At 34.5% G+C, this 15,110-nt stretch overlaps 1 protein-coding gene across 17 annotated transcripts in view; it reads left to right on the top strand.

Moving 5' to 3' along the window:
* LOC107718544 (pleckstrin homology domain-containing family A member 5-like) overlaps nt 1-15,110 on the top strand; it is a 162,266-nt gene that overhangs the window by 104,606 nt on the left and 42,550 nt on the right. For 15 of the 17 annotated variants that reach the window (XM_016525658.1, XM_016525657.1, XM_016525655.1 and 12 more), the window contains 5 exons: nt 682-720; nt 5,629-5,749; nt 7,602-7,706; nt 9,283-9,355; nt 14,455-14,555. In XM_016525658.1, the coding sequence (XP_016381144.1) occupies nt 682-720; nt 5,629-5,749; nt 7,602-7,706; nt 9,283-9,355; nt 14,455-14,555 (439 nt within the window). The remainder of the gene's footprint in view (nt 1-681; nt 721-5,628; nt 5,750-7,601; nt 7,707-9,282; nt 9,356-14,454; nt 14,556-15,110) is intronic. The other 2 variants (XM_016525648.1, XM_016525659.1) reach the window with 1 other exon arrangement.

The following is a 15,110-nucleotide window of genomic DNA, read 5'->3' as shown; positions in this document are numbered from 1 at the left end:
GTTTTAGCTGGATTTTCCAGTAGGGTTACCATTCATTCTCTTCATTGGGCCGTTTCAGTTAATGACCACTGTACTTCTGTAGAAACCATATAAAACCAGTGTCTACCATCAGTTAATGACCACCTAGAAACCATATAAAACCAGCGTCTACCTTCAGAAGCTGGTTTTAGCTGGATTTTCCAATAGGGTTGCCGTTAATCTCCTTCATTTGATGGTTTCAGTCAATGACCACCTATTGTAGAAACCATATAAAACCAGTGTCTACCCTGAGAAGCTAGTTTTAGCTGGATTTTCCAGTAGGGTTACCATTCATTCTCTTCATTGGGCCGTTTCAGTTAATGACCACTGTACTTCTGTAGAAACCATATAAAACCAGTGTCTACCATCAGTTAATGACCACCTAGAAACCATATAAAACCAGCGTCTACCTTCAGAAGCTGGTTTTAGCTGGATTTTCCAGTAGGGTTGCCATGAATCTTCATTTCATGGTTTCAACCATATAAAACCAGCATTTACCATTGGAAGCTGGTTTTAGCTGGATTTTCCATTAGGTTTGCCATTAATCTTCTTCTTTTGATGGTTTCATTGTTGAATGCGTGTCATAACTATAATTTGAGTTTTCAAAACCCCAAATGACTATGTATTCAGTTCATTTTCTTTCCTTGTTTTTCTGTTTTCTAGCCTGAATTGTGGGAAACTTGTCCATCCTGTTTTCAACAGGTAATGCTTTGTAGGGATCTCTGGTTGTTTTGCCATTCTGTCTCATTATTTCTGCTCAAACACTAACCCAAGGCGCTGTTTGAGCTGGATTGCCTGATATCCTTCTATGCATCGCTAATGTGGAGATATGTAAGATTTATGTGTACCGTCGGGTTTGTCTTACCCACATTGAATATGAAACATGAATCTCCTTGTGTTGAAGTTGCTCTCAGTCTGAAATGAATTATGTTGTCCCCAGCCGCTTCGGCAGGGGTCCTGTAATCCCACGCATCACGACGAGACGGAGCACTTCGAGTCTGTAAACAGTCGCGACAAACGCTGGACGGAGATGAAACACTCATTCGTCACAAGTCACAACTTAGCACGCAGCACCATGGGGCTTGACGTACACGCGCCTCTGGTGGCCTCCCGTTACATCCAGAGCGATGGCATTCTGCTCGTTTCTGCCATTAAGTGACAGGCTTTGACTCTTTAACGCTAAGGTTGAAGTTTTTTATGGCTGCCGTGAAAACAAATCGCGCCATTGGAAATGTCCCTCAAAGTAACACACGACAAGCGTTGTTCTAAAAAAAAAAAAAACAAGATGAGGAGAGTTCAGCTGCTTCCTGAATGTGTCCTAGAGGCCCGCTTCTCTAATTCTGGCAGTGTTTTTCAGAGCCAAGATGCCCAAAAAAAACCCAGAATGCTGTGCTTTACCGGTCTCTCTTTTTTTTTTTTTAGGTAACATCTGGGATACAAAGTAGGACAGCAGTTGAGGCATTCAGAGCAGGGTTATTATCGTTAACTAAAACTAAAACCATTAAAAAAAAAATCCTTGCTTGAATTAAAATGAACATTAACTGAAAAATATATATATATATATATATATAAATACAAACTCGATCTAATTCAAAATATTTAACAAAACCTAAAATAGTATATTAAAGATATTAAAATTACACTGCTTCAGAGTCCAGTTTTAGAGATACGGTTTATTTTTAAAGCAATTGAAGTTATCATGAAATCTAAATCGACTATTTTTTTTTTTCTTTTTTATTAATGTTCCTGGTCTTATTTTGAATTATTCACATTATTCAGAAGAATAATTGTTTGTTTTCATAATCTTTTACATAAAATATACAACTTTGCTCCACCTCTTAAATGACTTTCATTTCTGTATGACATCACAAATCCCTTTTCAACCAATCCCCTTAAACGACCATATATGGGCATTTCTTTTTTTCCAGTCATTTCCCGATGGATAAAATGAGCTCCTGCCCACATTTTGCTCATTAAATGTCCCATTTTACTTATAAATACAACAGGTGGCATTTGGCTAAAATGACTAATGCAGACAACCTGACACCAATTTTGTGATATTTTCTTAACATTCTTCAAGGCCTCTGAGTTTAACCTCCTCAAATGATGCTGCCGCAAATGAAAATTATGAGTTGAAGGGGCGTGAGAGACAAATGGTGGCAGACCGAGTGTTTTAAAGCCTAGCATGACTCACGCATTTTAGCTGACCTCCAGTCGAGCCGGTGCCCAACCAACCCACAAACCCATCTGAATGTCCCCTCCGTCAATTATCTCTGGATTCAGCGCGCTTTAGCCGCTTGACATGGGGCTAATTTCACACTCGCTGCCACTCTTCCTCTAAAGACGCCGTCAGATGTCAGCTGAATGATGGCCGCCGGCGTGGCTACCGAGCGCACGCTAAAGCTCATTATTTGAGAAGAGATTAATTAATGAACGCTAATAACCGTGTTGAATGCTCAATTTAATTTGAGATCAGTGGCCTGGAAGGTCGTACTTGGATCTGTGTGCTACCCTGACCCGACTTCTTACCCTGTACTTCCTCAAATGACTCCGGGATGGGCTGTTGTGTAGTGTTTTGGATTTTTCGTGGTGCTGGTGTGTGCATGACTGCTGACAGTGACAATGTGTCTCTTTGTGTTTGTTTCCAATGCAAATCAGATGCTTGTGTTAGACAGCGAGCACACATGCAAACGATGTTTGGTAAAGAAGTAGTTCAGCCAAAATGTCTTCATTTACTCACCCTCATGTTGTTCCAAACTTGTATGACTTTCTTTTTTTCAGTGCAATTATAATAAGCTTCAAAAAGCACCCGAAAGCACCATAAAAGTAGTCCAGACAACTTGTGCATTTCATTTAAAGTCTTCTGACATCATATAAACAATATGCATGGAAAAAGACTAATTTATTAGTATTTTTTTATGTTTTTAAAATTTAAAAATCCTTGAAACAAGTTAAGTTTGCCTGGGAAGCAACATTGAGATATCAATATGTTTTCACACGTAGTATCTTGAATATGAGTGCATTTTGTCTTGATGTGCTGGCAGATTATTTCACTTGTTTTAAATATAAACAAGTTAGAAATATGTGAAAAAAAATCCATCAATGCATGTAAAAGGACACACATTTATTAAACAAAAACAAACAAAAAAATTCAAATTAAATTAAAATATTTAGAAAACAACAACTAAACATCACTGAAACATTGCAATTGCTTGAAGCAATACTGAGATATCAAAACTTGTTTTCATGGATTGTATCTTGAATATGAGTGTATTTTAATATGAGTTTCTTAATGCGCTGGCAGATTATGTATGAACAAGTTTAAAAAATTTGAAGAAGTCGGCCAGTGCATTGAGACAACATACATTTATACTCAATTATATATTCATATAATAAAATTACATTATCTAATATACAGTGTTGCTTCTTAAGTACATTTATCTGATTACACACACAAAAGCTTTTTGATTTATTTTACTTGTTTTAAGTATATAAACAACTGAAAAATATGTGGAGAAAAGTCTGCCAAAAGTCCATTTGGACAACATGCAATTATATTTATCTAATTTTCAATGTTGGCTTCTCAAGTAAATATATATATATATATATAATTAAAAAAAACTGATTAAGATGTTATTTCTTTGTGGTGAACTGAATCATTGAAAATATCTGATTTATTAGTGATTATAAATCTCATGAGAGAGCTTGGACAGATTTTCAATGTTAATAGCTCATTAATTTTAGTCTGTTCTTCACACAAAGCTATTGTATGTTTTTGGATGACTTAAGATACAGTGCTTGAGTCATACGGGCCACTTTTATGGTGCTTTTTTGCCTTGCTGGTGCTTGACAGCTTCAGTTCCCCTTCACTAGCGTGTGACAGAAATGTTACGCCCCTTAACACACTGTCTGTGATGCCGTCTCCCGGCACGCGAGACAAATCCAATAAAACCTATTACAAAATCCAAAGAGAAAGGAAAAATTTAAATCGCATCATATGACCCCTTTAAAAAAAGCAGCCAGGATGTTCTTCAAAACATCAAATTTTGTGTTCAACTGAAAAAAATAACATGACAGATGTCATTTTTGACTGAACCGTCCCTTTAAATGCACAAACATGCATTTAACCTCCTGATGCAGTTTGTGAGACGCAAATAACAGACTGTTTAACCGCTGCTAATAGTCAGCCTTTTGTAAAACAGAAAGTGTTTTCCTCATGCGATGTGACCCAGAAGCCAGACAGCTCTTATTTTTTACCCTGGTGTTCTCTCCTCTCCCTTGCTCCAGATAGCAGTTCTTTCCCTAGACGTCGTCGCTCTACCGTAGCGTCGAAATATGGGCCAACCCTGTGGGACAATGCCTCCCGATTGAGCGTCCGCGTGCCGTGGGATTTCAGGGTTTATGGCCATATTTATTTTCTTTTCTCTTTACTTTCTTTAAATAAGACGGTGGCGTTTGCTTTACAACCTTGACTTCTCTGGCGTTCGGTTTGTTTTTGCCCTTCAGCTTGACTGGGTCATAAACTGCGGATGTGGTATGTCAGAGCCGGAGCTGGCAGGCCATTTAAAGTTGTCAATTGTGTAGGAGTAGATCAGAGGAGACATGGAGTGAGTAATTGCTTTGATGCATGGGGCCTGTCTCCTCTCTTTCTCTCATTCTCGTTCTGTCTCAATGCTGAAGTGCTCTGGCTTATTAAAACAGCAGTTCAGAGGCCTGAACTTCCCGAGTTTCTTACAGAAGCTCAAGAACGTTCCTCATTTTTCTGCACAGCAATCGCTTGGCCTTCAGAGTCTTCTGGTTCTTTTAAACCTGATGTCAGATGTGGCATGCTGTCGATTACCACAAACGATCTTCCTTGGTAAAAACGATGGAGTCTGTTTTTGTTGGTTGTATTTTTGTTGAAGCAATTCTTAGTAAAAATGTTATTTGTGCTTTAGACTAGATTTCAGTCATGCAAAATTACTTTGCATACTGCAGTGAATACTGACAACAGAATATGATGCCATTCTTTATTTGAAATAAATAATAAATAAATACATGTAATATTAATCATGCAGCTTTGAAGTTTGTAGTCTTTATTCTGAGCAAACAGGTAAATCTGTGATATTTTCGCAATGCATAAAAAATCCTGCCAATTCATATGCAGCAATCTTGAAATATGACTTGCGTATACAGTATAAATACAATTAATTTAATTTAATTAATTAAATAAATACAATTGTACAATATATCTAAATGTATGTTTATAGATCACAGGAATATATATATATATATATATATATATATACACATTATAACATTTTATAAATTGTATTTATATATTGCATAAATATATGCATCTTTTATGTTTTTAAAATGACCATTATTTTCTGTAGATAAACCATCATCATTAAGTTGGTGACTTTGCATGCAGAAAACAATTTATCTAGCTGTTATTGCTTTTCTCTTTTGCTTCCATTCTGAGTTTCTTTCCTGCAAAAGCTTTTGAGTAAAGTGTTGTCTGTGGTATTTGACAACATGCAGTTCAATACAGTAAAATTAGTCTGAATAATGTACAGTTAAGATTAGTTTGTGATGTTCCTCCTCATTTCTTCCTCTCACCTCTACCAGACCAGCGACCAAAGCACCAGCGGCCGAGAAGAAAGAACGTCCAACCAGCACCATGAGCGAAGCGTCGAACTACACGGGCGGCTCAGACTATACCACACATCCCAGCAGTCCCACAACCAGAGTGAGTCACTAACTAACTCACTGACCTTGGCCTAGTTCCAGTATGACAGATTGGACTGTCCCATCATGCATCAATAGCATGTTACACAATTACTGTCCTCATTACTGCACATTTGCTTCATTGTCTTTGCTTGGTGATGTTGAGTTGATGTGGAGTATCATAAAAATGCAATGGGTTAGGATGGGCAACTAGTTATACAGCTAGTTAAATACCCAGCAAGCATTGATGTTTTTCACTGCACATTCATTCAGTAAATCTTAGTGTTTCCATCATGCATTTTTAATGCAATATCTTGCATTAAAAATATCTGGATGGAAACTCTGTCTCTGAGAGGTTTTTAAACCTGACTCATTATTCAAGGCTCTTAAAGACTAGTCAACATGTCATTCAGACAACCCACCGAAAATGTCATTTTGCACACCCCTAAACTCTATATAACATAAAAACACCCAAACAAGATAAACAATTCATGAATTGTTGTGGCTCAGGATGCCGGCGTTTCTCAAATAAATAAATGAACATGCATATGCATACAGTACGTGCTTATATAAATTAGGGCTGTCAGGTGATTAAAGTTTTTAAATTTAATTAAAAAGTAATCACACATCAAATTTGGCTGAGGAATTACCCCGAAAATATAATTTGAAGTCAATTTTGTTTTAAATGAGAACAACACAAAAAGTAGCTTTAGAATTTCATTTTATTTGCTTTAACATAAAAATAAAAATAAAAATTTTCAGAAGAATTGGTATTTAGATATATTTACAGACCGTTTATTGCAGCTCAGAGGTGGCATGAATGCATTTACACTGCTATTACAATTGCATAAATAATGCCATGAGATTAATGGGTTTTAAATGGGTATTAATGGGTTTTTTGTTAATATGGTATTTTTATTATTATTATGAAATGATACTCTAAATAAGAAACTAAACTTCCATTAGGTGGTGGTAAATGTCTTGGATAATGAGTGAGTCATTGAGTCATTCATTCATTTGATTTATTTAAACGGCTGATTCGTTTAGGAGTGAAATAAATGGCTCTCTTTATGAATGAGTCATTGAATCATTGTTTCACCCGATTCATTCAAAATGTGGATTCATTTAGAAACGAAACGCCACTGTGTTTTGTTGGTAGATGCACAAAAAATTCTGCTGTGGATTTATAGGTAATATTTTCGTTGGCAAAATTGAGCAAAAGCAGGCAATACTGTGTCACACATTATTAACTCCTTATTTATTGAACTGTTGTTGAGTTGAATTGAATTTATATAAATATGACACAAAAACTCATACAGGGGCATTAAATGTGCGTAAAATTTTTCCCTAATTAATCATTTCCGTTATTTTTTCCCTAATTAAGTAAGTTAATGCACTTAATCCTAGCGCATATAGAAATACATGAACACATACATTAATAATGCTAAATATTTTTTAACTCATAACTCAGAAGATGATGAAATAAGACTTTTTTTTTTTTGTTCTGATGATTTATTGTCAGCGTTTATAATTGGAGGGGTCGGTGGACCTAAATAATCAAAGACCAGAGATCAGCGATTGGCTCGTCTGAATGATTGTGTCTCGTTAGAGTCAGACCCAATGACAAATACGCTCGCCTCAGATTGTTGCCAGTGTGTTTTGGCTTCTGTTAAGCAGCTTTTTAACTTTCTGAGGGTTTGTAAGTGCTGTTGATTCATAATGCATGCCTCACATGCCTTTTCTGAGCTGCGCTAAACGACTTCACTAGTAAGTTGTAATTATTTACAACTCCATCGCTGAATAATGTATACAGGCAAGCTTGAGCCCTCACAAGTGTTGTTTCTGAGAATAATCTCCTCTCACCCTGTTTGCAGCTGTCCAGGTCCTCAAAGAAAATCCACAACTTTGGGAAGAGGTCCAACTCCATCAAGAGGAACCCCAATGCCCCGGTAGTAAAGAACGCCTGGCTTTACAAACAGGTTTGTGGCTCTGGCACTCTTACAAACCATTAATAGATCTTGCATATGTGTGAGAGAATCTCATGTAACAATATACAGAAAAAGCATTGTGAAAATTACAAGTTTTTTGCATTATAACACTGTTTTTATGACAGTTAAGCACATTAGGGCATAGATTCTCATTAATGTAATGCAGTAAAAAAAAAATCTCATCAATCATCCCATTCTTATATATTTTTATTTTATTTTATTTTTAACAGTTTGATTTTTTTATTTATTAGATATAATTTTATTTATATATTATTTATTAATATATTTTTGCATTACATTATGGTAATGATATGCATTTCCATGGTACTATAAAGTACATCAACAGGAAAAAATATTGTGAACAATTTTTTTTTTTAAACATTATTATAACATTTTCATGACAGTTAAGAAAATTCTGCTGTAATAAAAAATGTACAAAAAAAAAAAAAACTGACATTTATAATAGTATTGTTTGTTTATTTAATTTTATTAAAATGTTATTTTATAATTTATTGAATACAATTATATTTATATATTATTATACTTTTGTTTTCATTACGGTAATGATATACATTTCCGTGATATTCTGAAGAACTTCAACAGGAAATTAATATATAGCATCATGAAAATTAGATTTTTTGTACTCGAGGTTTTTTTTAACTTTATTTTCCTTACAATTAAGCACATTCAGCCATAGATTCTCATTACCGTAATGCGAGATGTTTTTTTTTTTTTTTTTTGAAAAAAAGAATATATTTTAATTTAAAAATTATTTACATTTAAAAGGTTATTTCATATTTGATTAAATATAATTATATTTGTATATTAATATAATTTAGTTTTGCATTACAGTAATATGTATTTCCATAGTACTCTAATGTACTTTAAAAATACCATGATTATATCACAGTACATGTCCAACTGAGATAAAAGTCTCATGTTTTCTGAGATTTGCCTGCACTTCAAAGCTTATCCATCAAATGTTTCATCCGTGCTTCATCTGCCTGTGTTTTTATGCAGCACATACACGACTCCACAAGCACATTTGTGCTTTTGCATCATTTTTCACAACCGCTTTTCCTGAAAGGCAGAGTGAAATAAACACACAAAGCGTTTTGTCAGTAACTAGAGTCTTTGTGTGTGCGATCGCTACGCCAGCGTTCCTTTGAAAGCAGCATGTTTCCACGAAAAACACAACATCAGAGGTGGTCTCTCCTCTTTCCCAAAGAGGAGAGACCCGCAGCACAAGCAAAATCATCAGGCTTTGTTGTCTGAATTAAAATTTACATGCTTAGATGGTGCAAACATTAACACAACAAACAGTAAAACACGAGGGAGGAATAGGAATATGATTCATGCCTCAAATTAAATGAGTCGCCTTAAAAAAGAGATGAGTTTCCGCTCTAGAGACCAGCAGCAACATGGATAACAATATCTCAGCAAAGCAGATACATTTGGTGTTGTCTGAGGAAAATAAGCATGCATGGAAAGGGGCGGGGCTTTCCGTGCTGAACTGTGATTGGTTGGCTGGTTTGATTGACGGCTGCTGTGCTGCTGGACTTTGCAGGACAGTACCGGGATGAAGCTGTGGAAGAAGAGATGGTTCGTTCTGTCTGACATGTGCCTCTTCTACTACAGAGGTGAGTCCAGCATCTCTGTTTACAACCACACACTTTATCACACACTGATGTCTGATTTTCTTGTTGATGTGTGAGAATTAACTTTCATCCCAGAGCAGTTTCTGTTGACTTTTGTCGCCATATGATCAAGTGACACATTTGCGCTGCTATCTGGGTTTTATGCTGTGTATTTTTCAAATCATGGCTCTGTAAATATGGAAATACCACTGAATGAATGGTTGATACTATAATGTGCTCTTCCAAAAGTTTTGCAGTGATTTGAATCCACTTTTGTGGAGTAACAGGGGAAGGATTCGCAATCGAATGATTCTGATTCCATATGATTTTGATTGACTAATGATTCAGTTACAGGTTCTTATTATTAATATAATATAGTTATTAATTCTACAATTGTCAGTTATTACTTGCGTATTGGAAAATTTACTGCCAATCATTATCTTGATGATATATGAATATCTCAGTGAAATTGACCTGATGAGGTTTATTTTGCACTGATGATCATTTGACACTACATTACTTCACGTATCATGGATGGCTACTTAACAAATAAACAAATAAATGGATATAAATGATGAAACATGTCGGAAACTTGTTTCTCTGGTCAGTTACTCAGCGTTGCCATTGAAAATAGCCACTATTTCAGTGTTATTTTAGTATTGTTTATATGCTATTATATTTATTCATATGTTGAATTAACTTTTTTTATATTTTCAGTTTTCATTTTAATTTTAAGTTTTAGTAATTTTGTTATGTGATTGTCTTTATTATTTTTAAACATTTCTATGTTGCTTTAATTCGTTTTTATTTCAGTTTTAGTAATTTTAGTATGTAAACATTATTTCAATTTGTTGCTAAGGCAACATGTCTAATTTTTATTTAAGTTTTTGTTGAAGTGCCTTTGTCATTTTTAGTATTTTTACAAATATTTCTGTTTTGCTAGAAATAGGCAACATTTCTAATTTGTTTTTCATCTAATATAAACTTTATTTTATTTCTTTATTTCTATTAACTGATATATATGTATGTGTACTTATTTAATTTCAATTAGTTGCATTTCTAATTTTTGAAGTTTTTCATCTAACATTTAAAGGGGTCATATGATGCGATTTCAAGTTTTCCTTTCTCTTTGGAGTGTTACAAGCTGTTCATGAATAGATAAGATCCCTAAAGTTGCAAAGACTAAAGTCTCAAACCCAAAGAGATATTCTTTATTAAAGTTAAGACTTGTCCACGCCGATCAGAGCACACCTCGCTTTTCAGAACTATGAGCTTTGTAAAAATCGACACGTTTCAGAAAGGCGGGGCATAGAGGAGAAACAATAATGTACAGTATGTGGAAAATAATGTGTTTTTTTAACCTTAAACCGCATAAACACATTGCATTACACCAAATACACAAAATAATGTTATTTTTAGCAACGTCATATGACCCCTGTAAATTTTTATTTATTTATATTTAAATATTTGAATTCCAGCTTTATTTCAATTAACAATTTTTATTTAAATTTTAGTAATTTTAGAACTTAGTTATTTTATTTCTGTTTGTTGCCAAGGCAACACATCTCATTTTCATTTTTCATCTAATATTGATATTTTTATTTATTTCAGTTCAGAAAAACTTCTTTTTTTTAATCAATTTTTAATAGTTTTAGTTTAGTTTCTGAATAGTTAGCACTATTCAGAAATATTTGACTGCTGAATATTGTGATTGACCAATCAGAATCAAGTGTTCTATTTAATAAGCTCTCATAGTATATATAGGGAGGAAGATGCGTGGACGTAATCTAGCTTGAGCCCAAAGGTGTTTCATTGAATTGGTTGTGCTGCTTGCTGAAATCTCTTGAGGACGCTCTCTTAGATCTCCATAAATTGTGCAATTAAGCAGTCCAACAGTGCAATCAGATTCTTCTTTCACAGCAGGACCCATGAGGGCCAAGGCTGTTTATTGACTGTCGGAGAAGACAGAGGATTATTCTAGCCACGCAGCAGACATGCTCAGACTGTCTGTTCATATCATCCGTCTCTCTGAGTCTGTATCGACGGCTCAGATTAAATGTTGGATGCGGATGTCAGTGATGAAGGACAGGTGACGCTATGAACGACCCTGACCGAACGATGCCACTGTGAGCAGAGAAGGGCAGATCACTGACGCCCCCTGTCTGTGTCAGCTGGTACTGCACACACTCATGCACTAGTTCAGTGGGGTTTTTTGAACTCCTATTTTCACTGACTGTGGTGTAAAATATGTGGAATTAATTTAAAAAGGGGGATATGTGTTAAAATCAACATGAAATAATAAATCACTGGTCTTATTTAGCATTATTCATCAGTGCACGTTATACAAAGAACACTATTGTGCGCATGATTAAATTTGGCCAATAAAAATAAACTTTTGCTTTTATCTTAAAATACAAATAAGCAGAGGTGGTGAATACTGGGAACTAAAAAACCAATACCATTTTTTAAAAATAAAGTTCTCATATGTTGGAAAGAACAAAATACACTGCTGTTCAAAAGTTTGGTGTCTGTAATGTTTTTTTTTTTAATTAATACTTTTATTCAGCTAGGATGCATTAAATTGATCAGAAGTAAAAAATAATAATAATTTAAAAACAAATGTGATAAAAGATTCAAATAAATTAAGATTAAAATAAATGCTGTTCTTTCGGATTTTCTATTCATCAAAGTATCCTGAAAAATAAATTGTATCACGGTTTCCACAAAAATATGAAGCAGCACAACTGTTTTCAACATTGATAATAATAATGTTTCTTGAGCAGCAAAATCAGTATATTGGAATGATTTCTGAAGGATCATGTGACTCTGAAGACTGGAGTAATGATGCTGAAAATTCAGTTTGATCACAAGATTAAAATTATATTTTACAATATATTCACATAGAAAACAGCTATTTTAAGTTAAAATAATATTTTACTATATTACTGTTTTTACTGTATTTTTTATCGAATAAATGCAGCCATGGTGATCAGAAGAGACTTATTTCAAAAACCTTTTAAAAAATCTGACAATTCCCAAACTTTTGAACAGTAGTGTAGTGTTACCACATTTTTTGTTAGTTTGTTTAGAATTGTTTAATATTTACTGTATTTGTACCTTTAAAAAGACTGAAAATAATTTTTAAAAATCTGTTTAAACAATCTTTTTGCAATAATTGTTTGACATTTACTTATTAGAACATCTTTATCACTTGGAAATAGAATTGTTAATATATATATATATATATATATATATATATATATATATATATGTGTGTGTATATATACAGTATATTTATTTATTTATTTCCTCTTCAAAAGTATTAATGGAATAGAATATCCAGAATTATTCTTTAGTGACTGCTGTTCAAATTCTGCAGAAAAGAAAATCTGTAGAATTTTCATCAGACTTCTGTGTTGGCTGAGATTTTGTGCAGAATTATTAGAGTTTTGTATACTCTGCGCTTTGATTGTTTGGAGTGTATCAGTATGTGGTTTCTCTAAAGCCAGCACACTGAGTCTGATCTTGAGAGAGCTGATCATCTCTCTGTGTTGGTTTGTGCTCGTTTGCTGTCTGTGATTCAGTGCGGCGTCTGCTGTGAGCCACCGGCGGCTTTCTTCACTTCTGAACGCCGCCTCGCGGATCTGAGCGCTCCAGAACTCAGTGTGTGGGATGTCTCCAAAACACACTTGAGGATGCAAAAACTTGGTCCATGTAACTTTTAAAAGACAGTTGCATCACATAGTGCTGAAGCACAGTTGTCTTGTTTGGTCTGTATGGCAGGGGAATAGCAAGCATGTTAGTCTGCTGAGTTTGCATCAAAAAATATATATTGCCCATATTTCGGGTTAGGAATTCAAACATCTACTCAACACTAATTATACATCTGTTAATATACATGCATGGACATGTTATAGACATACTGATTTTTCAGTAACTCTTTCTGAATATTACATAGTTTTGCCAGTAGGTGGAGACAATGAGAGTCTTTATGAGTGAGTCATTCGTTCACTCAATCGATTCCTTCAAAAACACTGATTGATTCAGGACTAAAATATATTTATAGTCAGTGAATCATTGAATCTTTCACTCAACCAATTTGATTAATTAAGGGACAAAACAAGTTGAGTGTCTTTATGAGAAAATTATTGCATCTTTCAATCAACCGATTGGATTCATTCAGGAATGAAACAAGTTAGTGTCTTTATGAGTGAGAAATTCATTAACTCAATCGATTCCTTCCTAAACACTGACTTATTCATTAACAATATATATTATATCATCTGTAAATGATTGAAACTTTCATTCAACCAATTCAATTCATTCAGGAATTAAACAAGTGATTTCATTGACTTCAAAAACATTGGAACATTCAGGAATATAGTTATCACCAGTTAATCGTTGAATTATTCACTCGGCTGATTCTGTTCATTCATTGAAATGCATTCAGAAGCACCATTACAGTGCTACGGTTATTTTTGTTCATTTCACTTCATTTGGAGCTATTTTTGTTGGCAGAGCAAACAAAAGGTTGCTCAGTATTGACTTCCTGTTTATTGAACTGTTGTATAAAAGCACTATCACTCATAATTGTGCTGTATTGGTCTCAATTTAATTTGTCTTTGAGGTGTGCTGTTATTTTCTAAGCGATCTGGTGGATGATTAAACAGCGTTTTTGGAAAATAAAATTAAGTTTTATGTGATTGTTGGAAATAATGAATGGCATAATGAACGTGATAAGTCTCACGCTTATGGAAGCCGATGATGGGAACGTGCTGTTTTTGGCATTATTACGGTAATAGTAACGGTTAACACAGCCTTCACTCTGAATTGACTCAGTCGGCAAGCAACTCTTGACAGATTGGTCGCAGTCTGCAATCAAAACGATGGAGTTCACAGTCGAGAGCAGTCACGACCTCATTGACACACTCGGATGCACACAACCCTGCAGTTTTCCCATCAGCCCCGCCAGACTGTCTGTTTACCCAAACCCCTGCCGAAATAAACACCCAGTCATGGCTTCAGCTGCAAGTTTAGCAGGTTCCCTGGCAGTCGGCTAATATATGCTAATGCTCACAACGTCTCTCTCTTTGTGTCTTCAGATGAGAAAGAAGAGGGAATCTTGGGAAGTATCCTCCTGCCCAGCTTCCACATCACCATGCTGTCTGTGGACGACCACGTAAGCAGGAAATACGCCTTCAAGGTCAGAGACGCATTCTATCAAACGTGGCCATATTTTACATGTAAATGTGGATTGGAAGAGGGCAGGTGAATAGACTGGTGAATAAGAGTTGAAACACTTAATTTAAACAGAGTTGCAGTCGATAGATGTTTGCTTTTAGCTTTATTGTTATAAATTAACAATTTTATACTCTCATCACATTCTTTTTCTATCAGGAGAAGCAATGCTGTTTTATTGGCCACCATTTGAAAAAGTAGTTTAAACGTAAACTAGTAGTTTTAAAAAAAAAGTAGTTTAAAGTAGTTTTTTTATAATGACTTTTTTTAAAAGTCATTATAAAATGTGAGGTTATTTCTACATATATTATTGTAAATTTTTAATATTCAAACATGAACTAACAGTGAACAATATTATGCACTTCTTTTTCAAGTTTGAGGTTGGTAAGATTTTTTTTATTTTAAAAAGTCTCTTATACAGTAAAAATGTGAAATATTATTACAATTCAAAATAGCTGTTTTCTATTTAGATACATTTTAAAATGTAATTTATTGCTGTGATCAAAGCTGAATTTTCAGC

This window comes from Sinocyclocheilus rhinocerous, unplaced genomic scaffold (genome assembly GCF_001515625.1).
Source record: "Sinocyclocheilus rhinocerous isolate Xijiao unplaced genomic scaffold, SAMN03320098_v1.1 scaffold423, whole genome shotgun sequence".
NCBI lineage: Eukaryota > Metazoa > Chordata > Actinopteri > Cypriniformes > Cyprinidae > Sinocyclocheilus > Sinocyclocheilus rhinocerous.
Note: the sequence above shows the minus strand (reverse complement) of the source record. Positions and strands in the feature narration are given on the sequence as shown.